The 26,500-nt window shown below is 35.0% G+C and overlaps 3 protein-coding genes and 10 non-coding genes across 22 annotated transcripts in view; 1 reads left to right on the top strand and 12 right to left on the bottom strand.

Annotated features, from left to right (window-relative positions):
- LOC126864990 (coiled-coil domain-containing protein 102A) overlaps nucleotides 1-26,500 on the bottom strand; it is a 268,441-nt gene that overhangs the window by 213,362 nt on the left and 28,579 nt on the right. The gene's annotated exons all lie outside the window — the stretch shown is intronic.
- On the top strand, nucleotides 787-24,705 carry LOC126864909 (protein furry). 6 transcript variants are annotated; one of them, XM_050616797.1, is made up of 46 exons: nucleotides 787-990; nucleotides 1,536-1,622; nucleotides 1,756-1,797; nucleotides 2,134-2,304; nucleotides 2,376-2,560; nucleotides 2,616-2,815; nucleotides 2,876-3,085; nucleotides 3,158-3,365; nucleotides 3,450-3,587; nucleotides 3,666-3,900; nucleotides 3,977-4,380; nucleotides 4,465-5,176; nucleotides 5,249-5,419; nucleotides 5,501-5,690; nucleotides 5,771-5,947; nucleotides 6,746-6,892; nucleotides 7,197-7,367; nucleotides 7,428-7,577; nucleotides 7,654-7,823; nucleotides 7,894-8,165; nucleotides 8,244-8,398; nucleotides 8,552-8,715; nucleotides 11,974-12,183; nucleotides 13,651-13,787; nucleotides 16,816-16,920; nucleotides 16,981-17,115; nucleotides 17,187-17,455; nucleotides 17,545-17,671; nucleotides 17,753-17,943; nucleotides 18,089-18,726; nucleotides 18,806-18,971; nucleotides 19,039-19,348; nucleotides 19,433-19,736; nucleotides 19,805-20,313; nucleotides 20,392-20,700; nucleotides 20,805-20,973; nucleotides 21,379-21,551; nucleotides 21,621-21,695; nucleotides 21,819-21,854; nucleotides 22,321-22,494; nucleotides 22,587-22,724; nucleotides 22,799-22,980; nucleotides 23,044-23,236; nucleotides 23,310-23,567; nucleotides 23,630-24,131; nucleotides 24,267-24,705. In XM_050616797.1, exons 2-46 carry the CDS (start codon nucleotides 1,580-1,582, stop codon nucleotides 24,428-24,430), a joined length of 9,789 nt encoding a protein of 3,262 aa, XP_050472754.1. In that variant the 5' UTR covers nucleotides 787-990; nucleotides 1,536-1,579; the 3' UTR covers nucleotides 24,431-24,705. The 6 variants fall into 6 exon arrangements, with proteins under 6 accessions (XP_050472754.1, XP_050472762.1, XP_050472747.1 ...); XM_050616805.1 differs by having other exon boundaries at nucleotides 2,131-2,304; nucleotides 22,799-22,968; XM_050616790.1 differs by having other exon boundaries at nucleotides 2,131-2,304.
- LOC126865040 (neuropeptides capa receptor) lies at nucleotides 8,522-11,964 on the bottom strand. 3 transcript variants are annotated; one of them, XM_050617100.1, is made up of 4 exons: nucleotides 9,352-11,964; nucleotides 9,062-9,269; nucleotides 8,871-8,959; nucleotides 8,522-8,748 (listed from the first exon to the last, which is right to left on the bottom strand). In XM_050617100.1, the coding sequence occupies exons 1-4, from the start codon at nucleotides 10,177-10,179 to the stop codon at nucleotides 8,722-8,724; spliced, it is 1,152 nt and encodes a 383-aa protein (XP_050473057.1). In that variant the 5' UTR covers nucleotides 10,180-11,964; the 3' UTR covers nucleotides 8,522-8,721. The 3 variants fall into 3 exon arrangements, with proteins under 3 accessions (XP_050473057.1, XP_050473074.1, XP_050473065.1); XM_050617117.1 differs by having other exon boundaries at nucleotides 8,630-8,748; nucleotides 8,830-8,959; XM_050617108.1 differs by having other exon boundaries at nucleotides 8,657-8,745.
- On the bottom strand, nucleotides 14,735-14,807 carry Trnaa-agc (transfer RNA alanine (anticodon AGC)). Its single transcript has one exon. It is a non-coding gene; the product is annotated as a tRNA-Ala (tRNA).
- On the bottom strand, nucleotides 15,224-15,296 carry Trnaa-agc (transfer RNA alanine (anticodon AGC)). Its single transcript has one exon. It is a non-coding gene; the product is annotated as a tRNA-Ala (tRNA).
- Nucleotides 15,375-15,447, bottom strand: Trnaa-ugc (transfer RNA alanine (anticodon UGC)). Its single transcript has one exon. It is a non-coding gene; the product is annotated as a tRNA-Ala (tRNA).
- Nucleotides 15,526-15,598, bottom strand: Trnaa-agc (transfer RNA alanine (anticodon AGC)). Its single transcript has one exon. It is a non-coding gene; the product is annotated as a tRNA-Ala (tRNA).
- On the bottom strand, nucleotides 15,677-15,749 carry Trnaa-ugc (transfer RNA alanine (anticodon UGC)). The gene has a single exon. It is a non-coding gene; the product is annotated as a tRNA-Ala (tRNA).
- Nucleotides 15,828-15,900, bottom strand: Trnaa-agc (transfer RNA alanine (anticodon AGC)). The gene has a single exon. It is a non-coding gene; the product is annotated as a tRNA-Ala (tRNA).
- Trnaa-agc (transfer RNA alanine (anticodon AGC)) lies at nucleotides 15,979-16,051 on the bottom strand. The gene has a single exon. It is a non-coding gene; the product is annotated as a tRNA-Ala (tRNA).
- Trnaa-ugc (transfer RNA alanine (anticodon UGC)) lies at nucleotides 16,130-16,202 on the bottom strand. Its single transcript has one exon. It is a non-coding gene; the product is annotated as a tRNA-Ala (tRNA).
- On the bottom strand, nucleotides 16,281-16,353 carry Trnaa-agc (transfer RNA alanine (anticodon AGC)). Its single transcript has one exon. It is a non-coding gene; the product is annotated as a tRNA-Ala (tRNA).
- Trnaa-ugc (transfer RNA alanine (anticodon UGC)) lies at nucleotides 16,585-16,657 on the bottom strand. Its single transcript has one exon. It is a non-coding gene; the product is annotated as a tRNA-Ala (tRNA).

Here is a 26,500-nt window from a genome sequence, read left to right as displayed (position 1 = left end):
TATACTAACGTATCGTATACTTACGTATCGTCAACATTTGAGAGCAATTAAAATTAAGAAAATTAATTTGCGTTACAAATACCTTAAACGTATATAAGATGATGTAAATAATTTATACGAACAATAATATATTATGTGAATATAAATATAAATTCTGATTAAGGGTAATGCTCAAGACATTTATTGTTTTTGCCTTTCGAATAGGACGTCTATTATTAATTACGTAAAAATAAATATGATTGATATTTCTAATTGCACAATGTACCGATTATACATATACGATGTACAAAATAAAATTTTGATGTTTCTCTACCCGATCCAAATAAGGCGAGCTAAGCGAATAGTACGACATTTATTTGTCACTGCAGAACTAATAAAATTTTATATTTCTTTAATTCACTGTAGAAGTACGAAAAGTTTCTAAAAATACTTTTCTCGAGTGATTGATTTGTTAGAATTAATAGCATATTCAAAGTGCTTCATTGCAATGTCAGGGTCATTTTACGCACAGGAAGCTACTAACAATTTACTCTATGGTTTCTGTGGCATTTCATAGTATCCGCCGTTGGTACAGTAGAATAAATCCTATCTAATCCAAACTAAGATCAAACCAAGAGTAATAATAAATAAGTTATTTTACTATATTTTGTAACGTAAAATACAATAAGGTTATCCATGATATACAATTAGAGTATATACCCAAACTTTAAAATTTAGATTATGTAATTAATCTATACTCTGTCTCTAATATATTTAAAAATATTGAAAAGCACGAGTAAACATACATTACACATATTTTATACAGTTCCCAATGAACTTTTTTTTAATTAATAATTAGATCTAACACCCTCTAGTGGAGTATTGCAAAGTATGTTAAATGCAGGAACGTGTGGAATATGAAACTGTGAAGTGACGAATACATACGAATCAAGCCGGACATTTATGAAACGTCAGACTTACAATTAAATTACGATTTTACGGCATTTTACGGTAAATAACATGTTTCTTCTTCACGATTTTCAATTATGTAGTGGTTGTCTAATAATAATGATAGTATAAACTTTTGTGCGAAATTTTTGTATTGTTTCATAAATTTATAATGATGTCACTTTCTGTCTCAGGTTATGGCTTCCTGCAATCTCTCAAACTTTTATTACGCTTTAAATAAACAATTTTTATTTTTCACATATCTCGTAGTATTATTTTGTGCAAGTAAAAGAATTAAAATATTTGAATTCCATAATATATTTATGACAATACGTGGAAATAAAAATATAATTGTCTTATTTTTTAATTCCGACTTGTATAAACATTGTTGTTAGAAAGTTCATATATATTAGCGTCGCCAAGTTAATATATGAATGAATGAAGTAAACAAAGATATATATATATATATAAGTACATACAAACATGTGTGTGTGTGTGTGTGTGTGTGTATGTTTATATATCTCATTCTGCTCCTATATTTTTTATTTTTGGAAAAAGTAAATATTAAAAGAAATATCTTACATAACATAATTTTTTTGCTGTTTTAGAACGAAAATGCTATGTATTTACAGTATGACATTAGTATGTATTAATGTTGCCTGAAAGCAAGGCATTCATAGACAATATGACAGAAGGTTAGTAAATATAGTATTTATAGCCTATTGTTTTTTAAATTTGAATATATATATATTTTTATATATTAACATGTATCTATCTGATTTATATATTTATCAAGATTATAACGAAATGAATTAATTCATATTTTAGGAGGTGAAACTCAACCAACTCCTGGAAATGAGGCACAACCTGGTATGCTGTTATCTTCTTCATTGATTCTTCATATACATTAAATTTTTCAAATTTTAGTGCACTGAAAATGTAGCTATCAAGCTTAATATAATTAAGTTAGTGTTCATTGTGGGCATCTGTTACGTTACAGAATGGGGCTTCATCTATTAGTCTCTACCATCATACAGAATTAATAGTGTTAGAACTGAGAATATTTTTGTAGTAGTAGTTTCTAGACATGATCATACAAAATATTTGTGTTTAAAACAATATATTTTTATACTTCTATTAAATAAATTATAGAATTAGTTAATATATAAATTTCCCAATGACTAAACCTGTCATTTTTATCAGAAGCCTCTGAAGCCAGGGCCGTACATGGCGAAGGATTACATGAAGCAACAGCAGAATCATCTCAAAGTGTACCTGAACCCAATCAAGATTTACTTACTGTTCATGGAGCAACGCAAGGAGAAAGTAGCGATGCTGTTAGCATTCACACTGCCAGTACTTCAGTTTCTGGCAATGGTTAGCACAGAACTCATATAACATTGGCTAAAGAAATATAAATAAATATTGAAGTTTATTGGTTTTCTTAGAATCAAGTTCCAGTAGAGTGAGTGCAATAACTGTTGTGTTACCTTGGGGTGCTCAGAAGGAAACAGTGAAATCACAACAAATAGGAGATATGGATTTAAGACCTGGAGAGTTTGTGATGCGTACTTTGTTTGCGGAGTTCACCACTCAAGCAGAAAAAAAAATGGAAGCAGTGATGACAGAACATGTAAGTAATTTTATTATTTAGACAAGGTCTGTTTTTGACAACAAATATATTACAGGAAAAGCCACTTTCAAAAGTTTTACAAAGAGGAGAAGATCCACAATTTGACCAATTGTTATCTGCATTTGGTTCAGTTGCAGAACATTGTTTACCTTCTATTTTACGAGCACTTTTTAATTGGTATGAACGTCAGTTAGTCGATCAAGGTAGTGATCAAAGAAAACCTGCTCCTGGAAAAGAAGATCAGAAAGGAAAAAGGTAAAAACATGTTTTAAATATCAAAATTATGAAAATTGTAAAATAAGTGTTCTATTTCAGCATTATGTATACAATAGTATCAGGAAGTGTAGAGACAGTTGAAAGAAGTGAAGCAGATTTACTTCAGGAACGAAGAGATCTTGCAGTAGAATTTATATTTTGTTTAATGTTAATAGAGGTTTTACGTCAATTACCATTTCACCCTGGTCATGAAGATTTAGTAACTTACATAGAAAATATAGCTTTCAAACATTTCAAATACAGAGAAGGGTAAGAGCATAATACAATACAAATTTTATAAAATATCAGTCAGTTTTATAGAAGGTTATGATTGTGTTACAGAATACAAAATGAGCCAAATGCAGCAAACATTCATATCATTGCTGATCTTTATGCAGAAGTAATAGGAGTTCTTGCACAGTCTCGATTTATGTCAGTTAGGAAACGTTTTATGGTCGAATTGAAAGAATTACGTGCTAAGGAACCAGGACCTCACACTACACAGAGTATTATTTCGTTACTAATGGGAATGAAATTTTTTAGAGTAAAAGTAATTAAAAAGCAAAAGTTGTTTTTAAATATTTTTATTGTATAAGTTTCTGTATATATTCTGCATATATGTATAAAATTGTAGATGGTACCAATAGAAGAATTTGAGGCCTCATTTCAGTTTATGCAAGAGTGTGCACAATATTTTTTGGAAGTAAAAGATAAAGATGTCAAACATGCTTTGGCTGGACTTTTCGTAGAGATACTTGTTCCTGTTGCAGCTGTAAGCTTATAACATTACATCACTAATATCTATATTAAAATTTTAACATGTATAAGTGATATCAATTTTATATTTCAGGCTGTCAAAAATGAAGTTAATGTACCTTGTCTAAAGAATTTTGTAGAAATGTTATATTCTACAACATTAGATATGTGTACAAAGTCAAAACATAGATTGGCCCTTTTTCCTCTTGTAACTTGTTTGTTATGTGTCAGTCAGAAAACATTTTTTTTGCAAAATTGGCATTATTTTCTAGCAATGTGCCTATCGCATTTGAAGAATCGAGATCCTAAGATGTGTCGTGTTGCTTTAGGTGTGTAAATAATTTCTTATATAAGCAGATTTTATATTATAATAAAATAGTCTGAACATTTCTGTTTATTTTTCAGAGGCGTTATATCGTTTACTTTGGGTATACATGATACGTATTAAATGCGAGAGTAATTCAGCTACTCAAAGTAGATTACAAAGTATAGTAAATTCTTTGTTCCCGAAAGGTTCAAAAGCGGTAGTACCACGTGATACCCCACTGAATATTTTTGTAAAAATCATTCAGTTCATTGCACAGGAAAGATTGGATTTTGCAATGCGAGAAATAGTATTTGATTTGTTATCCGTGGGTAGACCAGTGAAGATAATTTTAACTCCTGAACGTATGAGTATTGGACTTCGAGCTTTTTTGGTTGTAGCTGATAGTTTACAACAAAAAGAAGGAGAACCACCTATGCCGCGTACGATGGGAGTATTACCAAGCGGTAATACTATGCGAGTTAAAAAAACATTTCTCAATAAGGTAAGTATGGCAAATGAATTGTGTATATAATTTAACTAATTAACTGCATATTTCTAACAAAGATTTTAATTTTATAAAATTTAGATGTTAACAGAAGATACAGCAAGAAGTATAGGAATGTCTTCGTATTTTCCACACGTTCGACGAGTATTTGTTGATATACTACGTGCTTTAGATGTTCATTATGGCAGACCTCTTATGATGACAAGCACTCAAAATATGAATAAGGAACCAGATGAAATGATTACCGGAGAACGGAAACCTAGGATAGATCTTTTCCGAACTTGCGTTGCTGCAGTTCCTCGATTAATACCTGATGGGATGACTGGTGCTGAATTAGTTGATTTGTTATCCCGTTTAACTGTCCACATGGATGAAGAACTTCGTGGATTAGCATATCAAAGTCTACAAACCTTAGTATTAGATTTTTCCGACTGGAGGCAGGATGTTGTTCTTGGATTTACACAATTTCTTGCTAGAGATGTCCAAGACACTTTTCCGCAACTTGTTGATAACGGTTTGAGAATGCTTTTGCAACTTCTAACGAGTTGGAAAAATGCACTAACAAGTCCTAGCATAAGATCTAAGGAGCAATCAGTGGATAATGCAAGAACTAATACTCGCGTAGATAGTAACATTAAGAAAAGTGAATCGGGACAAAAGATAGAACCTGTTTCTAGCGTTTTTCATCTAGTGGAAGGATTTGCGTTAGTTATGCTTTGCAATTGTCGCCTTTATCCTAGAAGAATAGCAGTTCATATATTACGTGAAGTTAAACATTTATTAAAAACATTAGGTAAGTTCAATTACATCGGGGCATTTTAACATAAAGAAGTCAAACATTGAATAAGCATTTATTTCATTTTAGGAGGCTTAGAAGATGATCAACCTGTGATCGATGTAATAGACGCTTGTTGTCCAATAGTTTTGGAGAAATGCTATCATATGTTACCTCCTGCTGAAAAAGCAGCAGCTGCTTCTACTTCTAACGTTGATCTTCAGTGGATAGCTGAAAGAAGTAGTTGTGTATGGACAGCAGGTGATGATGACAGTGACATAATCATCTTAATTATATTAGCCAAGCATATAATCTCCCTTAATATATAATGTAAAATTACAGGTCTTCATGATGATACTAGTACAAAAAGCTCTTCTTCTTTAAATTTGAATGGAGCAGATCCATGGGGAAGTTGTTTGTTTGCATTTTTAGAGAAAGATAGAGTGCTAACATTGTGTCCCACTGCTGTAGCACATTCGTGGCCTATCGTTTTTACCCGGATAAATTCACTGTTCTCAGTAATTGATCCCACGTAAGACCATACTAAAGTTTGTAAAAAGTTATATGTTTATAATTGTACAAAAGTAAAAGTCTTTATTTTTAATTTTTTAGACCTGTAAATGACAATAGAGCTTCTCTATTAAGAAGTTCAACCGCAGTTCGGAAACCTGTGAATGAGAGAGATATGTACATGCATGTGTGGAAAAATTATCTAACTTTTGGATACAGAGTTGTTCCACCAGTACCAAGCCCTGTTGTACGGTGTGCTAGTCCAGATCTCAGCCTAAGGTAAGTTCGTGCTTAAATACCTCTATAGGAACATTAGTCTCATAACGTACCATTTTATGTTATTATTTAAAATACACTGAAGACATTATATTAAAACATAAAAAGTCAATAAACATTAGTCGTGTAGTCGTCATATAGTCCTAAACTCACATTATTTGCACAAATTAGTGCCAAATTCAAAATCATAAATGACGCAGTTTATAGCTCAATTGTTAGAGCTTTAGGCACATATAAAACAATGATTATCAGGTGGAATCAAATTTATTTGGTATTAATTGGTGTGGGGTCATGTCTGCTTATGTCTGTTGTATACCTCGGAAATATTTGATATATCGATGTTTATTTCTCATAAACCATTACAATAATAATTAAAGTGTAGAACTCTGTGAATCATATGATTCTTTATTATAACATGTATATCCTGTTGTGGCACGCACGTGGCATCTATATTCCTAACGTCTGATACGTTGCAAGATTGTCTACTCTCACATGAACTATGCACATTATCACCTCTAGGACTCCATTATCGTATTAGTAACAATAAGGTGTTTTATATAAAATAGAAGAGCACCAATTTCTACCAAGGCGCGCTTTGCACTCGGGAGCGGGATTCAATATTGCACATCTTTTTCTTGAGCGCATATCTCTTCGCTTTAGTTTCCTGTAACATTCTTTACCTCGCATGCCATTCGTCACTGTCTCGCACATGTACATCTGGACCTTAGAGTAGTAGTCTCTGAGCAGTAAATAATGTTTGATACAAGGAGCATTGGTGGTACACTGTATTGCATACTCTAGTGGTCAGCATACGGTGGAGTTTGGTGTGTTGTGCATGAGTAAGGAGTTGAGTCAGAGCCTGGAGAATCTCGGTGGGGCACAGACCCTGCCGGGTCGCTTCTCCGTTCCGTCCATTTCCGGCATCTACACCAGGCATAAGCGGACCAGGTGAGCCTAATTAACCATAGCGAACGACGATGCTTCGAAGTCACCCGGGATTAAACGGTCGTTGGTAATTTGCACAATCTTTTTATGAAACTGTTTTCTTTATTTGCAAGTTTTTTAGCTCTCTGATCAAACTGCTGTTGCTAACACGAATATATATTTTTATTTACTCTTTCTATCTAGCCTTACGACCGTTCCCGATCGCTTTAATCGGAAATTAAACTTGTCAGTCGCGCACGATTTACATGTTTGTAACAGTTCAACTTTAAAAGACTTTAATGTATGAAAAATTTGAATATTCTCATAGTTCATCGCCGGATAGTCTATCTGCTGAACGAGGTGATAACAAATCACCTGGTACAAATGCAAGTCCTGCAGCTTTATATAAGTTAACAGTACCTTTATTGAGATGTGAAGTAGTGGATGTTAGAGATGCTGCTGTGCAAGCAATCGGAAAAGTAAATGCCGATGCGTTAAAGTAAGTAAATATATAAATTGTTCAGCATGAAGTATCCTTATTGATGATCATTATTTTCAGAGATTTAATGGAAGAATTAGTTCTTTACATCCGTGAGGCGGTTGATCGTAAACAAGAAAATATGAGACGTAGAAGACGAAGAGATGCATTGAGATTGCAACTAGTGAGAGTATTGGAATTGATTGCTGAATATGGAACGTTCGGTATTTGGTTAGTAATCGATTTCTTTAACATAGTTAATCATCACTATCTCATTCCCTTTATTAAATTTCGTATATTTTTATAGCCCTGCAGTATTAGATCGAGAAACACAATCGCTTCATCCCACATTTGTCGAGTACATCGATGGCGCCCGTTTATACTTAGAAAACGAAACTGATAAAGAAGCTCCTGCAGTTCGTGATATTAAGTTGCATTTCTGTAATTTCATCAGAAAAATGATCAAGAGCTTTTCATGTAAGTATCTTATTCATAGAAACACATTTACAGTAAACATTTGTAGTAATTCATATTTCTTGTACTTTAGTGGAGACATGTCATACATTATTGAAAAGAGACTTGAGACGGAACTTGTTTATGCTATTCGCTAGTTGGTCAGGTCCTTATGGACGACCGCTTGCTAGTACATCTTCACTTCAGGAAGAAGAAAAGTGTTGTACAGAATTACAACTTTCAGCGTTGCAAGCTATGAGCGGTCTATTATGTTGTGGGTCGTGTTTTAATCCACAATCACTTTCTGAAGAAGGAGCAATACTTTATCAATGGCTAGATTTACTACTGGCAAGCAAGGATGAAAAGGTAAATTTCAGAATATTCACGATTTTTACGTTTGATAAGTTGTCTTCAGGGATTTTACATGTTGAAAAAATATTTTAGATCTATGCGCTTGCTCGAGAAACAGTAGTTTTATTGTTGGAATGTAACCCCGATATTGGAACACTTCTCGATTGGGTAGTCGATCGATGTTACACTGGTGCTCCACAAGTAGCTGACGGTTGTTTCCTTGCCTTAGCAACAATTTTTAGTGCAAGGTTAGTGACATATTTATACATTCAAATATTTAGATATCTTAAATTATGAAAAATTTATTTTTAGACATGATATCAAATTATTAGACAGTACAAAAAGATTTGGTCATTTCTTTAGTACATAAATATGACACAAAGTATATTTAATGTTTATAGAGAGTATCCTTGTGATCATTATACAAGCATCATTAATGTTACCCTAATGAGTACGGGTTGTCCTCGTGCTCCTGTTCACGATGCAGCACTCCAACTTCTTCAATTGTTGGATCAAAGATTTTTCGGGAACGTAGGTCCTCTTCCCGCTACAGAACCGGAGACCAGTAAGTTTATAATTGTTCGTTCATTTCAGCCTTCTAACGAAAAGTTAACATTACATTTATATTTGAAATTTTACGTAAAAATATGTTCAAGAACGTAGCTTTAAAAATATTAACTTATATCACTTCTTAGATTATTATAAAGTGCTTTACTCTACATTTAATTCATGAAATTCTTCCCATGGTTCCGTAAATACAATCGCATGTTGACGTGTTGCTCCCGTAGTAGACCGTACAAAATTTGAACCTGAGAATAAATATGACTTTCATAAATCAATGAATGAATTAATATTGTGTATAAGAACAATAGCTATCAACATTGATTTTACGTTATCGATTTCGTATGTACCATTTTGTTTTCCTTGATTCGACACTTGAGTCATAGTCACATTTCTTCTACGGAACCGTCTCAAAAACATGCAGCGTATCGCTCTTCGAAAATTTTGTCCTGTTGCGCAGAACAAGATAAAATTAATTCCAAAGTTGGTATTAAATAATAAATTACAAACTTGTTGCGCCAATTCCACTGATCTGGGTGCGTTGCTTTCCTCCTGAAACTATGTTTTTTACATCCAATATTGATGAAATTACGCTAATACATAGATGCTAATCGTTTCAATTCTTCTTGGTTGTACGTACATGTAAAAAAGCGTGAATTCTGAAAACATACGCAGGTAGATTGAAACAGAGGAAGACGCTAGAAACAACGAGCAACATTTTGGTGATCTTGGTCTGCGCCAAATTGTTCCGGAAACTTTGAGCGTATGGTTGTCTCTCTTTCACGATACGCGGTTCGTTGGTTAGAGATTTTCTAATTTTAATATGTCTATAAATAGCTCGTGCAATCAGCACGTTCAGGATAATGATCACCGTGAACGGTATAGCAAACGTTAATACCGTGTCAATCACGTTGTAAACAATAGCCCAAGATTCCAGTCCTTCGGCCAAATGGCACTCGGTTACGTTTCCTTTTTCATTAGACTCTAATCGCGGCGCTGAAAACCATAAAACCGGACTACACAGTATAAGTCCCAATATGGTCAATATAGCGACTGCCAATTTTGCTCTAGCCACTGTACACATTGACTGACGATACAGTGGATATTCCACGGCAATAAACCTCTCGATGGTGAATGCCACCACGAGCCAAATGCTCATGAAACTGCAAAGAGTCGTTAAGTAGATGAAAAATTGGCAGAAACCTGGCTTATTGAACAGACCAACCTCTACCATATTTAGCCAAACCACGAAAACGGATACCAGAAAACCGGTATCGCTTATGGCTAATGCACCGAGGTAAATGCTCGAGGAATACTGGCAGAGTTTCGTTCCAAAAAACACGATTACCGAAAGGCAATTCCCCAGTGAACCAAAGTAGACTAGAATCGGGGTGTAATATAATTGGACGCTACGTAATATGTTTTCCGTTACGTCGAGCTCCACGAGGTCTCTTTGCACGTGTACCATTTTCGCAAGATGATTTTAAACAAGGGAGAGTGATCGATCTTGATCGTATGCAGGATGCGTTCGCAATGACGCGTGACGCTCGAAAATATTTTTATGTTTTCGTTTTTCATCAATTGACACCCCACAGATGCGAATACATTTTCGCGTGATTTATATTTTCCACGTGCAGCATATTGGACTTGATATTTTTCTAATCGTCTTTTAGAAGAATATTTGGTAATACTATTTTAAATAAAGAAATAACGCGATAATAATTGTTTGGAAATTTCATTTGGAAGAAAATCACTGAATTTTCTAAAATTAATTTTTTATGAATCAGGATTGTAGCGCTGAGTATTCTCTTATATTTTATCATTATCGTAAAATAGTGGTCCTCTTAGTTGCTTCGTAGCACCAACATGTTTTTAATTCATCAAAGAGATTCAACGATTTTTTCAGTTGTTATGCTTTTCCAGTCTTTGATTTAAGTAGATGAATTCTTTCTTAGCTTTTTGAAGCGATCTATTCGATTCCATATCGCGAATAGAAACGTACGGTATTTGTTTAACGTTCTACGAAAAACTGTATTGGAGTGTTGCCAAATTCTCTTGACGTCTTCAAAGGTTCACGAAGAAGTGCATGTCACTCGCGTAGGATTTGCTATAATTTCAAGTTAGAAAATTCAGCGCAAGTTTAAATTACCATTCATTAAACAAAATATTCAATTTTCAGCATTAAAACTTCTCACATAAGTTATGGTAAATAGAACTGAATGATACCGAAACGTTTCAATCGTTTGAACTAACATATTTTATTTTATTTTATTTTACCTTATTTTACAGCACAATTTTTGCTTTAATTAATTCAATGATTTTTCCACTATACTGTAGTGAAAAGTGCGCGCACAGTTTATTTGTTTATAATTTTAATAAGTTATATTCGTTGTTATTATGTTCAGTTTCAAGAAAACTTATGAATAGGAACACTATCTTAAATGCTTCTTTTTATTTTTATAGCTTTTTTGCACGTATTATTGGTACTAAAAATGTTTATCGATGACAGATGCTTTGAGGAATTGTTTATTTAAAAAAAGACTTTTCTGGATAACGGACGGGAAAGTTAAGTAGTATACATCGAGATGCCAGCTCGACTATTTCTGCATGGTGCATCGGCAACCGTTCCTGATAAAGTCCAATCCAGCTTCTGCGCACCAAACCGATATATGAACTCTTACATGTTACGTGGAACACTTTGCAAAAAGATAACATATTTATTATCAAATGCAAGTCATATGATATTAGATATTATATAACTTCTACCGACACTATCGTTAAAAAATGTTACTCTATTTGCTAATTATAATACGTGTAGATTTACACTTATCTTCCTGCAATTATAATATAATTTAATATATAACATAATATAATATAATAAATAATGTAATTATAATATAATATTTGAATTTCTAAATTGTATTGATTCTCTAAGGAATACTTTTTTCTAAATATGATTGAAAAGCTAGCGTTTTTCCTTCGCGTCCTTCAATTAATCAGTTTTAATATTCAAAAAGATTCCACATTGTTTTGAAATATGTGGTTTTAAAGATTGTGGAATATATTTCATATGTATCTTTTATTCTCATAAAGTTTAAAATTGGCTCCTCTTATTGGTTTCATTAAAAGCATCTCTTAGTTTTATTCGCTTCCTTAACGCAATAAAACTGTATTGAACATTAATTATACGCTTCCCCATCAATTTCAGAGTTATTTTGACGCGAAGCACTGTCCTTAATAATTCCACCGATACTTGCTTTAGGTCAGGATGACCCTGTTGGCGGCTCATCAACTACAGCTACTTCTGCACCAGGACAACAAAGTAATCCCATCGGCGGAATGTCCTCGAACGGTACAATTAGGGGTGGCACTCTTGATGTACTTCTATCGACTACATATTGTCGCAATCAAATGTATCTTTCTCGTCAACTTGCTCAACTTCATCCGGAGCTGACGATGCCAATGTTCAGCGGTAAGTTTCTCTTTCATTGTAACAAAAATGATTTTGCAGCTTTACTTTAATAAAAAATTCAGATGTTTTTTAATAAGCATTTCAGAAGAAAATATTGACTATGAATATACAGTTTAAAAAGAACCATCATGCTATTTATATTCTTTTGGAATAATTTGTTATTTCAATTAGCAGTTTAATCAGTTGCCAGACTAAGTCTGTTAATATTCATTTTCAATTGTTATTGTAAGATATGAGAAAGAGAAACGAGATTACTATATCTTTATCCATCATAATTTGTATCATTTATATCCTACATTATAGTTATGTTGATTGCTCTGTGTAACAGATACTCGTATTTTATATAAACTTATTGATACAAATTGGATGATGCATCGATATGATATTATTTATAGCGTTTATTTTCGCAATTATTTCTCTTATTTTTCGTATCAGTGTGAATTTGTAAGTTTAATATTTTTTCATTATTTACGAAATAACGATTGGTACAAGGTGATGATTGTTATTGATCATTGCAATATAACTTTTAGGATCTACATTTATCATAATAATAAACAAAATGCATTCGTTTCTGTTTCTCAGTGTTTATTGTGTACAACATTTTAGGCAGAAGTCCATTAGACAGCTCAAGCCTTCTACTAGCGGACAGCTAGAAATAATTCATCCATTTATAACTCAGCCTAATACCTCTTTCTCTAGTTTACTTTGTATATTTGTACAGAAAATATACGTTGTCTTACTGGGGTTTTGATTAGTATTTCCAATGAACAATGATACATGATATTATCAAAATGAATTTCAAACGATACTTTACACGTTCAAATGTAATCTGTCTTTTGTTTGAGGTGTGTGCGTGTCCGTGTTAATTGTAGATGATGGCTGTAAAATGACACTAATGGGGTACTGCTATTTTTCTTCCAAATTTAGATGCGTGGAAGAAAAATCGGACTCCGGGTCGCCGGGATTCGAACCCGGGTTCCGAACGTTCGTAACTTAAGGCGCTAACCACTGCGCTGCCGTCGTCCGATCCTAGTTAGTGTCGAGTGGTGGTATTTGTTGTTGAGTGCTGCCACATGTTTGATCACGTTTTCTGTGTATACATATATACTTAATAAAAAGCAAAAACAGAAATGCTTTCTTTCTGCACTTCACTTGGCAACATACTTATCAAATAATGCATTGAAGTAATTGTTAAGGACATTTACGTTACGAATTTAATACATGGTTCTTTCAACAGTGTACTTTAATTATGCGTTAATTAAACGTAATTATATGTTATTATACGTTAATTAAAAATGCAATAATCAATATTTCAATCCATTCAGTAAGAAAAGATGAGTAATTTTCACAAAAATAGTCTTGAAATAGACATAAATACTGTACTACGAATTAAATCAATCAATATCTTATTAAAAGAAGTGGTTAACAAATGTATAAGACTAATGTTGTATTATATATTATTTGCAGAAATTACACACAGGTTTCAAACAGCTAGAAGAGAAGTTCGGCAATTGTTACTGCAATATTTGTTGCCCTGGTTACACAACATGGAATTAGTGGACCCAAATGTACCACCACCCTCCAATCCATTGAGTTATTATCAGGTAAAGTTTATAGATTATTTATTAAATAATCTTCCTATTATTTACCATTGATTTAAAATTAATCTTGTAGCAACTTAATCAAAGCTTTAAGTGGAATGGTAACAAAGCCGCGATGAATGTTATTGGTATGCATCTTATCATATATGGAAAAGAGTTTAATTTTTTAATTGTTAAAAAATATTTGGAGGCCCCGGGCATCAATCCCGGTACCTCTCGCATGCTAAGCGAGCGCTCTACCACCTGAACTACCTCTCCTTCAATCCGGTTTATTTCAAGTATTATTTTGGAACAGCAGTGTGATCCAATTTAGTGAAAGGATCGAAAACAAGATTTTGGAGGCGCCGAGCATATATCCCGGTACCTCTCGCATGCTAAGCGAATGCTCTACCATCTGAGCTGCGCCCCTTTTGATTACCTTCCTTGAGAAATTAATTTTTATATCGAAAATAAGAGATTCCTAGACAAGTTAGAATTCAGTAGTATAACATAGGAGATGTCAGACGTCAGCTACGGTACTCGGCTGACTGCCATTTGCTACTCCTATACTACTTACATGCTATTCAGATATTATTGGCGACTAGTTCAATTGGTTTGAAATTCTGTGCGCAATGCACTTTATGCAATTTATATTCAACAAAAATTGTTTATCAACAATTTAAATATCATTTGTATATAATTGTAATAGAATTCATAGGAAGTTCGCGGTATTATACACGAAAGAAACATTTTTGATTTTATAGATGTTTAGAGAAAAAAACGTTATTACACATATATTTACAGAAGGCCATTTTGTGAACAGTTACGAATAACCATAATGATTACTATCGAAATTTAATATTAATGGGATATCTGCTGGAAAAATATTCAGGATTTATAATTAACAGATACTTCTGCAAATTTTCTACTTTACAAAGATTAAATTAAAACCTTTATAGTCAAAAAATTCTTGGAGGCGCCGGGCATCGATCCCGGTACCTCTCGCATGCTAAGCGAGCGCTCTACCATCTGAGCTACGCCCCCTTCACTGTTGATAATTTTCTGTATCAGTTTGCAGTATCAGAGTGCTCCAATTTCGATAAAAGGATCAAAAGTTGAGTCTGGAGGCGCCAGGCATCGATCCCGGTACCTCCGCATGCAAAGCGAGCGCTCTACCACCTGATTTTTTTTTTTATAATGTTTATTGTTCAAGATGAGTATTACATGTGTATGTTATTCACAATAAACAATGAATTGCGGTTGTGGGGTGGTTTAGGCAAAAGTACCGATACGTGACGGTACGACATAGCCATACAATATTACATAGCCATACAATATTACATAGCCATACAATATTGCTCTACCATCTGAGCTACGCCCTCTTTGATCTCATTCCTTTAAATTGTCATTGTAGATTTATAATGTAGTCCAATTCTGGTGAAAGGAGCAAAAATGAATTTTGGAGGCGCCGGGTATCGATCCCGGTACCTCTCGCATGCTAAGCGAGCGCTCTACCATCTGAGCTACGCCCCCTTCGATGTTATTAATTTTCTTTATCAGTTTGCAGTATCAGAGTGCTCCAATTTCGATAAAAGGAGCAAAAATGAATTTTGGAGGCGCCGGGCATCGATCCCGGTACCTCTCGCATGCAAAGCGAGCGCTCTACCATCTGAGCTACGCCCCCTTCGATGTTATTAATTTTCTTTATCAGTTTGCAGTATCAGAGTGCTCCAATTTTGATAAAAGGAGCAAAAATGTATTTTGGAGGCGCCGGGTATCGATCCCGGTACCTCTCGCATGCTAAGCGAGCGCTCTACCATCTGAGCTACGCCCCCTTCGATGTTATTAATTTTCTTTATCAGTTTGCAGTATCAGAGTGCTCCAATTTCGATAAAAGGAGCAAAAATGAATTTTGGAGGCGCCGGGCATCGATCCCGGTACCTCTCGCATGCAAAGCGAGCGCTCTACCATCTGAGCTACGCCCCCTTTGGTCTGATGCCTTTAAATTGTCATTGTAGATTTATAATGTAGTCCAGTTTTGGTGAAAGGAGCAAAAATGTATTTTGGAGGCGCCGGGTATCGATCCCGGTACCTCTCGCATGCTAAGCGAGCGCTCTACCATCTGAGCTACGCCCCCTTCGATGTTATTAATTTTCTTTATCAGTTTGCAGTATCAGAGTGCTCCAATTTTGATAAAAGGAGCAAAAATGTATTTTGGAGGCGCCGGGTATCGATCCCGGTACCTCTCGCATGCTAAGCGAGCGCTCTACCATCTGAGCTACGCCCCCTTCGATGTTATTAATTTTCTCTATCAGTTTGCAGTATCAGAGTGCTCCAATTTCGATAAAAGAAGCAAAAATGAATTTTGGAGGCGCCGGGCATCGATCCCGGTACCTCTCGCATGCAAAGCGAGCGCTCTACCATCTGAGCTACACCCCCTTTAGTCTGACGTCTTTAAATTGTCATTGTAGATTTATAATGTAGTCCAGTTTTGGTGAAAGGAGCAAAAATGTATTTTGGAGGCGCCGGGTATCGATCCCGGTACCTCTCGCATGCTAAGCGAGCGCTCTACCATCTGAGCTACGCCCCCTTCGATGTTATTAATTTTCTCTATAATTTTGCAATATCAAAGTGTTCCAATTCTGGTAAAAGGATCAAAGGTGAAGTCTAGAGGCACCGGGTTTGGATCCCGATACCTCTCGCATGCAAAGCGAGCTCTCCACCGTATGCCTTCTCCCCCTTTTAGTTTAGTTCTCTTCCTTTATTATTTTGTAGTATTAGTGTGATCCAGTTTTTATAAAATAAAAAAAAATGAAATTCCTGGAGGCGCCGGGTATCGATCCCGGTACCTCTCGCATGCAAAGCGAGCGCTCTACCGTCTGAGCTACGCCCCCCTTTGATTTTACTTTTTTTTACTAATACTCTTATTGACCAATATATTTTTTAAATGATTGATGAAGCTTTTTTTGTTAATATGCAATTGTTTGTTACATATTTATATTATTAATGCTAATTTAAAGTATATAAATATTAAAAATTTTCGTTTGTCTAGTACTATGCAACTGATATGTCCCGTGGTGGAGCACGCAGAGAGGGTTGGGGTAGCGCGGAAGCAACGGAGATGGTTTTGAACAATTTATTCTATATAACTGCAAAGGTATCGTATATGAAAGAAAATTACGGCTAATTGCATAACAACAGAAATTTTATTATATAGTTTTCTGATGAGCATCCTAAAGAGACGGAGGAACTTTGGGCAACTCTATGTGGTTGTTGGCCTAACAATTTAAAAGTAATCATTCGTTACTTAATCATCGTCTCAGGGATGGCGCCACAGGAACTGCTTCCATACGTATGTCATTGTTTAATCAGAAAACTCATTACTTTTATCTAAGTCATCAAATCATTAATTCTATATTTTAGGCGAAGCGTGTTGTCTTGTATTTAGCAAGAGCCCGGCCAGATCGCTTAGTTGACGAGATGATGACTGAATTGCAAACAGTCGAGACATTAAATTGTTTAATCGAAAGAACCGAAACTCCACCTTTCTATAGATTAACTAGCATGAGAAAAGCTTCTTCTCACAGCGATGCTCCAGTTGCTGATCCTGGAAATCCTCCGCGTGATTTAGGCGTTGAAAAAGGCACCATTCATACTAAAAGGCACTCGGGCGAAGATCCCGTTAAAACCGGGTAAGTATTATATCAGGCATAATAGTTCGTAATATATTTTTATTAATTTACTTAATTCATATATTTAATTCATATATTCTATTCTATAGTTCCAAATCTGATACTGCGTTGCGGGCACTCGCTGGATTTCAAACCCCAAGGGCGGAAAAGACACGGACTGCGAGCGGTCCGCCAGTTCTTCCGGATGATTTGTCCACTCCTACAACGGAAGCCGAAGTACATTAACTTCCTTATTGACTTTATACTTCAATTTACTTTGCAACTGCCTTTTACTCGATATTTTGTGTTTGATTGTAGTTGACTACAGATGAATCTTGTTACGGCACACGGAACGGACCCGTAGGAGTAAATGGAAAAATTTCCTGCGGTGGAGAAAAGTTTGATATTCCACAGCCACATCCTTTACCAATGCCTGAATATGGTGGATACTTTGCTCCTTTGACGGAATACCTACCAGATAGTTCGCAACCTATAAGTGGATTCCATAGGTAAGGATAGTTATATATAGTTCTATTTAATTTGTACACTAGGGTGACTTTTATATATAGATTCTTATTTTTAAAAATAAATAATCATCCTGTAGCATATTCAAAACATTCTCATTGCAATGACTATTACGATTATGAATTTCAGGTGCAACATTGCCGTTATGCTGCTGACTGACGTCGTTGTCGATGGCATACAGCTTGACTGGGCTATCCATGTTCCTTTAATGTTACATATAGTTTTCCTTGGCTTGGATCATTCAAGACCTCTCGTAAGGGATCACTGTCGTTGTCTTTTGTTAAATTTGTTGGTTGTCCTCGGGGATCATCGAGATCATCTCGGCGTAGCACGGGTACTATTGGCATCAAAAACTGAACAATTGGGCTTAGGTCTCTCTACTCCAGCTTTACCAATACTCGAACACAACTTCACTGAGGTTGATCCAGAATTTGACAGTTATCTGTACGGTCCACCTCCAGCACCACCTTCTACAACACCTCCTCCATCATCTTCACCACCTCCACCGTCATCTTCTCCTCCTCCTCCACCTCCGCCTCCACCGCCGCCGCCCCCACCGCCTCTTCCACCGGAATCGTCTATATTCAATTCAGCTCCTCCACCACCGCCACCTCCTCCTCCTCCACCACCTTTTCCATCTTCTAATAATGGAACACCTACTCATTCACCTATCCCTAATTCAACATCTACCCCTCCGTTATCAATGAATCACACAAATCAATCAGTTGTGGACAACTGTAAAGATTATTCGAATTCTCATGCATATGGTGAGGAGTTAACATTTACTGTGACTGTATGTATTGTCGATAATATAAAAGGGTTAATACAACAATGTTGATTTTACAGAATCATCCGTGTGCAATAATTGGCCTTCAACTTCAAATTCATCGAATACGGTGCCACCTGTTATTGTCACACCAGAAGACGCAAATAACTGGGTTGGTCCACAACCGGGTCCAAACATGCCAATTCAAGATGTAATCAAATCTTTGATCAATTTCTTAGCATCTCGGTACGTTTATAAGTAGATATATTTTTGTAAATATTTTTACAAAATTTGAAAGCACGTTTTTCTATAGAATAAATCAACCATTGTGGAACTATGAAGATATGACTGCCAAAGTATGGTGGGTTCGCAGTGCTGAACAATTAACAGTATTATTGCGACATATATTACGAGTCTTTAGAGACTCCTTACCCCACGCTCTGGTTAGTCAACGTTGGGCACAAACTGCATTACAATTAGGTCTATCCTGTTCGTCTAGACATTATGCTGGGAGATCTCTTCAAGTATTCAGAGCATTACGAGTTCCTATTACATCTCGAATGTTATCTGATATTTTATCTAGATTGGTAGAAACAGTTGCTGAACAAGGAGAAGATATGCAGGTACATGGTGTATCTATCTTTTTATAATATTTATATGATTATTTTTATAATGGCTGCAATTCTGTTTCTTTAATTTGTGTATAGGGCTATGTAACTGAATTGTTATTAACACTTGAAGCAGCTGTCGATTCGCTAGAATCCGACTTCCGACCTTTAGATTTTATGAAAGAAATATTTAAGTCTACTCCAAATCTAAATAATAAAGATCCAGCGTCGGGTGGTTTAATTGGTGGAAAACGAAGTCCAGGAGGAGGTAATGGATATCCAGCAGGTCCACATATGTTCTCTCACTTAAATCAAGGTGGTCATACAAGAAGTACCAGTTACTCAGTCAGTTACTGTATGAAAAAATCAAGTGGTGGTAACTCGGCAGCAAGTGAAATAAAAGGTATGTGACATTTGCATTAATAACCATACATAAATTGTAATATATAATATGTCAAATATTTTTTATAGAATTAGATAACAGATGCAATAAATATCCCAATTCTAATCTTTCACGCTCGAGATCGGCTCAATCTCTTAAATTATTGGGTGATTCAGCAACACAAGATGATAAAATGACTATTTTGGCACAGTTATTCTGGTTATCGGTGTCTTTACTCGAATCAGACTATGAGCATGAATTTCTTTTGGCATTGAGGCTGCTTAGCCGCGTACTTCATAGATTACCATTAGATCGACCAGATGCTAGAGATAAAGTTGAAAAATTACAACAGCAGCTAAGATGGAACTCATTTCCTGGTGTACATGCACTATTATTAAAAGGATGTACTAGTCCCAATACATATGAACCTGTCGTAACATTATTATCTCAGTTCACTCCATTATTGGATTTGCCAGTTGTTGATCCAACCCAAAGCCTCGCGTTTCCGATGAACGTTGTTTCGCTCCTTCCCTATATGCTTTTAAATTATGAAGACGCTAATGAATTGTGTATTAGAAGCGCAGAAAATATTGCACAAGTAAGTATTATTATATGTTATAGTAACTTCGTATGTACTTTTATTTATAAGGAGGATACAATGTTTCTTCATTTATAGGTGAGCGCCGAGAAAGGAAAAAAATTAGAAAACTTAGGTACTGTTATGACGTTATATAGTCGACGTACTTTTAGTAAAGAAAGTTTTCAATGGACTAAATGTGTTGTCAAATATTTATATGATACATACGCTCATCTCAGTTTCAATATGCTTGCTTTTCTGGTCGAAGTATTGGAGAAAGGTCCAGGAAGTGTTGCGTTACCTGTGCTTAGTATTATACATTGTATGTTACATTATGTTGATTTAGCTTCACAAGCAGCACAACCAATCAACACTGAACTTCTGAGAGTGATTTCAAAATATGTTGAGGTATGATTAAAATTCCATTTCAGACAAAGAAATGAAATAAGTCACAATACCTATATATAGCTCTCTCATAAGCAGGTGATTGATAATAATGTATGTAATGTTAGGGTCCCCATTGGAAAGAAGCCCTTAAAATATTAAAGCTGGTAGTAACAAGGTCATCAACATTAGTAGCACCACCTACATCAGTACATGGATCATCTTGGGAATCTTCAATATCATCTCCACATCCAAGTTTCACCGATACCGAGATATTCACCAAAAAAGAATTACCCGGTAAAACGCTACTCTTTAATATACGTTTTGCATGGATGTGGACGTAAAAAATTATTATGTTTTGTTTTTCCTCTTACAATGCGGAACACGCTCACTGCATGGATTGCTTATCTGACGATGCTCAGGTTGCGATAAAAATAATAATAATAGTAAATTGTAAATTGTTTACGAAATATAGTTACTATTTTTTTAATCAAAATTAAATTTTATTACCACATAGCACGCTTCCAATAATTCTTAATTTCTGTGAACTTTTTTATCGATTTATTTTTTTCAAATACATATTTTTAGAAAAGGTAAAATTTATTTGTTAAATTGTATTATTTAATATCATATTAATTATTCTTAATATTTGTTTGAGTTCTTTGCCATAAAGTTGAATTGTTATGTTCTATTCGTAAATAGGAAGGACTATGGATTTCACGTTCGATTTATCACAAACTCCTGTAATTGGTAGACGGTGGTTAATACGTCAAGGAGTTGAAGAAAAATCACTTAGTTCTCCCCGATGTTCATTATCTCTTTCGCCAGCTGACAGTAATGCGGTTTCCGGTTGGAAAAGGCCATGGATGTCACAGGTTTGGCAAATAATATTAAATAACATAAAATTTACAAATTTGATATTTAATAAAATATATATATTCCAGGGTCGTGTTAGAGAATGTTTGGTAAATCTTCTAACAACATGCGGTCAACGAGTTGGACTACCAAAGAGCCCATCTGTAAGTTTATATTGGAGAGAAACTGTTTTCAAAAACTTGTCTGTGCTACATATATTTCATTCCAATAGCTTTCAACCAAATATCATATCTTTTAACTGATTCTGGTTGTGTACCCCTTTTTAGGATGAACACATTAGTTCAATGACATTATATAGCAAGGTAACAGGTTTCTTTAAATGCAGTCTGCACTCATTATCACGAGAGTAAAAAAGAATCTGTTTATTTTCATATGTGATGTCCTATCAGTTATATTCACGCTTTAACATGCTTCGTGCAAATACCTAACTTGCACAAAATTTTGGAAACGGAAGAAAGTCTCTATTATCTGTAGGATTATCTATGTATAGTAGATTTCTGTGTAGCATGTTAATTGTATAAAAAAAATGGTGTATCAGGATGCAATGTACGCGTGCATCATTGCAGTCTTTACGTTATCGCTATATCAGTTGAAATGAAACATATATAAAAGAGTTCATTAATGAACACGTAAATGCACAATAATCGCTAAAGTTCACAGCATTGTCACATAGTAAAGACAGAAATTAAGATGTGTCAGACAAAGTTCCTGTTCTCGTTTTTTTCATGATTCCTTCTATTAACTAAAGATTAAACATTTATAACACAGGTGATATTCAGTCAAAGTTCGGATCTAATGGAAAGACAATCATCTATGGCTTCTTCAACGGAAGAAGTTTCTGGTGCAAATAACGATTTAAGCGGAGGTTCAAGAAGAGACGACGAACAATTTGGCGTATTTAAAGACTTCGATTTTCTTGAATATGAAAGCGAAAGCGTTGAGGCGAGTGTTTCATTTAAACATGTTTATGCATGTATTGTTGATATAAATCAACTTGGTTTTAAAATAAAAAATATCTCATTTATGTATTACAGGGTGAAAGTACAGATAATTTCAATTGGGGAGTAAGACGCCGTCCTCTCAGCGAGGGAGAAGAAAGAGAACCAAGTTTAAGGCAATTTGAAGAAAGTTTAAGTGAAAAGACTCAATCATCTAGTAAACACACCAGTCGGGTAAATAAATAAAATTTTTTTGAATAATTTTAATAAATTGATAAGAATCAGAGTGTACAATATCAAAATTGTAGCGCGGTGTTGCGGAAGAGTCATCAGATGATGAAGCTGGTTCAGAATCACCATTAGATGAAGTACCCGGTGGATCTGGAGCAGGACAGGAAGTAAACAATATACCTGGAATGTTCCCACCATCCTCCCTATCTTTAATACCTAGTCGTACTCGACATGATTCTTCGACAAGGTCTGACACATCGTAAGTTTCTTATTAAACCAAGCAAAAAATTTGTTTTGATGTTCGTTCATATTTCATGTGCAGTGGCTCTAGTGCTGGAGATTTAGGAGATGTGACCCCTTGTAATGCATCACCAAATCTGTCAGCGTTAATGCCTTTTAGACAAGTTGTAAGAGATGACGCGGAAGAAATTTGGCGCCAACAAATTCAAAATCTAATCACGCAATCCCTTTATAATACCTTAGATTTCTTCCAATTATTGAGCAGAATTTTAAGGGTAATTATATTGTTTGTTTGAGTTATATGTATTTTAGTATTGATAAATTAATACCTTATATTATTATTATCAGGATGTAAGCAGTAAATCGGTCACTCTTACAAGAGAAGCTAGTGCCTTATTGTGTAACGGCAGTCCTGCCTCCACTCAATTAGGCTATCATTTATCTAGTCATGCAGAACTACTTAGTTCAAAAGCCGAACCACCTTTAATTTGGTTTTCGATCGCAATTTTCGCAAATCAAAGATTAAATGAATCATTGCGATTTGGAATGTTAGAAATTCAAGAGCATCTTGAGACATTCCTTGATAAGAAAGATCATGCTACCGAAGTAAATAATTGCTTATTAAATATATGCACATATGTAATTATTACTAATATATAATTTTTCAGTGCTTGGAAGCAGCTAAAGCAGCGGCAAAACTCCAAGCATTAGGTAGTGGTCATACAACAGAGGCAGGCCTTGAAGAAATGCTCTTAGACTTAGGCAGAGCACTCTATAAACTTCATCTTCAATTGTTATTATTAATCGAAGCTTCAAATAAGATGCTAGGTACTCTCATGAATGCTGCACGAAACGTACAAATTCCGCTTTTAGATATATCCGCAGAAATTGCGAATATGAAGATTGCTCTGAGTAGAGCACTTGAAGAGAGTACAGAGAGTGAAAGAGGGACACCAACTCCAACGCCTAGTCCTAGTCCTTTGCCCGGCACTGGTGCTGTGGAAGAAGTTGCTCGTGTCGCAGAACTACTTAGAAACGCGCGTTGGTGTCCTGCGCTTGAAGCTGTAAGGCTGCATAGAGCTCAATGGCCAGGAGATCCTTTTCATGATGATGATGACGTAACGACTGCTGTTAATATGTATTGCAAATATTTAGGACAAGATAGATCTGGTAATATACCGAATCACACACTAAATCATCCTAAAATAGATATTATATTTTGTGTAAAATAAAAATCGTTAGAATATTATGTATTTTATGTTAAAAATACTATACAATAAAAATTAATTATCACATTTTTTTCAGATATTTTTGTGGTTACACGAAAGGATGATGAAATGTCAGAAATATTTAGTAGATTGATGGAAAGCTTATTTCAAGTTTTAGCGGCTGTTACAGGTTTGGAAGCATCAACAAAGGCGGCACGGGCTCAGCATGATCATCCTAATAATACGAAAAATGACTGTTAATTTAACATAAATTTTAATGTATCATATATTACAGATAGTTATTTGTCTAAATTCAAGTCTTCGTATAGTTTAATTGTATCGTGCGTTTTATTCGTGTATCTTGTATACAATTATAGACGTATGTATGTATGTATATCGCGAAGTAATCGTATAGACGTTAAAAAACACGCACGAGCGGAAACACCAAATCGTCGATTTTGTCGTTTCTTTTTTTAACACGAACGTAATGAGATATGTAAGTTCGGTGAATAAAATTTTTGGAAACTCAAAGAAAATATTCGTTTCTACAATTTTCACGTCCTGTAAATATGCTTTCACATAAACACTCAGCATATAATACGCTTGAACCTGACGGTCACTTGTATCAATGCTATCGTACTACAACAGACTTTATTAAAAGATTCGTTGATCAGGCAACGTTAAATGCATTCAAGATAATCAATAACTTGGTTTGTAAAAAATTCTTTCCATCTAATTTTATAATGTTGAAATTTTCAAATACAGAATTTAACAGGGTGAACTTACTTTTGACAATGTGACTGGTATAACTACACGGAAATTAGGCTATTTCGGTAATAAATGGCCTACGTGTGGCAGTTTGACCGCACGAAATGGATTAGAAACTGTGACAAATGAAATGAAATCGTGGAATGCATTATCAGTAAAACTTCGATATATAAAAATTTTTATTTATAATAAATCTTTAGACGAATATTTTTATACAGTGTTCCTGTAGGCTTTGAAGGATTGGATGTTCCATGTAAACTTCATGGGCCTTCAATATAAATATAATATTGAAATTTATACATACCAAGTTCTTTGGAGTGTACCCACTCCAGCGTATCCCGAACCTCAAGTCACAGTCAGTGTATTCTTCCACATCGCTTCGAATCACACTTATCCTCCTCATTTTCCCCTCGATGTGAGTTACCTTTACTACGAATAATAATCGAATAAATTTAATACCATACATTTATTTATTCCTAGGTTTCCTACATTTTCGAAGGACATCAGTTTACACATACTTTGAATATGATTTTCAGACCTAAATGGCTTTATGATATTTTAGATATGAAAACAATGATGTTTAAAACATTCAATTTTTAATATTATACATAAATATAAATTACTTCTTACTATGCGATATCTATTGTTATTCTTAAAGTTCAATCGATTTCAGTTGAAATACACTCTGCAATTGCAGTTTAATTTACATTTGAACACGTAAAACTTTTAGCAAGGGTAAACAATAACGAGTTTAAGAGGCATATGCAAAGTATCGTAAAAGTAAGGGTGTCGTATTCCTCGAAAATGGGCACAGGCCTGCTGCACTCTGGTTGAGTGGCAGACGTAAGTTTATTTCAATTGGTCAAGCAGCAAGAGCAGGTGACAACTGCAAGGGAAAATACAACTACCTCGGTCGTTGCTTACAGTTTCACTTACGCCGCTTGCAACTACTGATCAGCATTGATCTTGGTAAAATATAATATTTCTAAGACAGCAACTTTGATTCATTCTTACCAATTCTCAAATGGTCGTTTTCCATTTTTTTGTAATATTATCTTTTTCATAAAAAAAAAAAACAGTAGTTCCAAACAGACTCTCCCACAGAGTATATGCAGGGCACTTGTCGCTTCGAAAGGATCTATTTAAATTTTCATCGAGCACACCGAGGAGGTGCAAACTGTGCGTTGGTCTTTCGGATGGTTTCTCTTTCCCTCTCTCTCTCTCTCTCTCTCTCTCTCTCTCTCTCTGCTTTTTTACATGCCATTCGGTTTCGGCGATACCACGACAAATAGAAGACAATTTCAAAACCTGAGAGGGACTTCACCGAGCTCGCGTGCACATGGTGGTCGGATGACACTGGGAGGTCTGTGTTTCTCGGCAGGAGCCTGGAATATCGACAACCACGTGTCGAGCATATCTGACTCGATCCACGCGTCGTGTACCCCTTTAGTCTCACTAAATTATTTAGTATGTAGTAATGTTTAGCAGTATACGCACTTTAAAAACATTTATACCTTATCGTATTTATGTTATACTATATTTCTCTCGTATCTAACAATAACG

This window comes from Bombus huntii, chromosome 1 (assembly GCF_024542735.1).
Source record: "Bombus huntii isolate Logan2020A chromosome 1, iyBomHunt1.1, whole genome shotgun sequence".
In the NCBI taxonomy this organism is placed as follows: Eukaryota; Metazoa; Arthropoda; class Insecta; order Hymenoptera; family Apidae; genus Bombus; species Bombus huntii.
The sequence above is the reverse complement of the archived record's forward strand: the minus strand, read 5'-3'. Positions and strand labels throughout refer to the sequence as shown.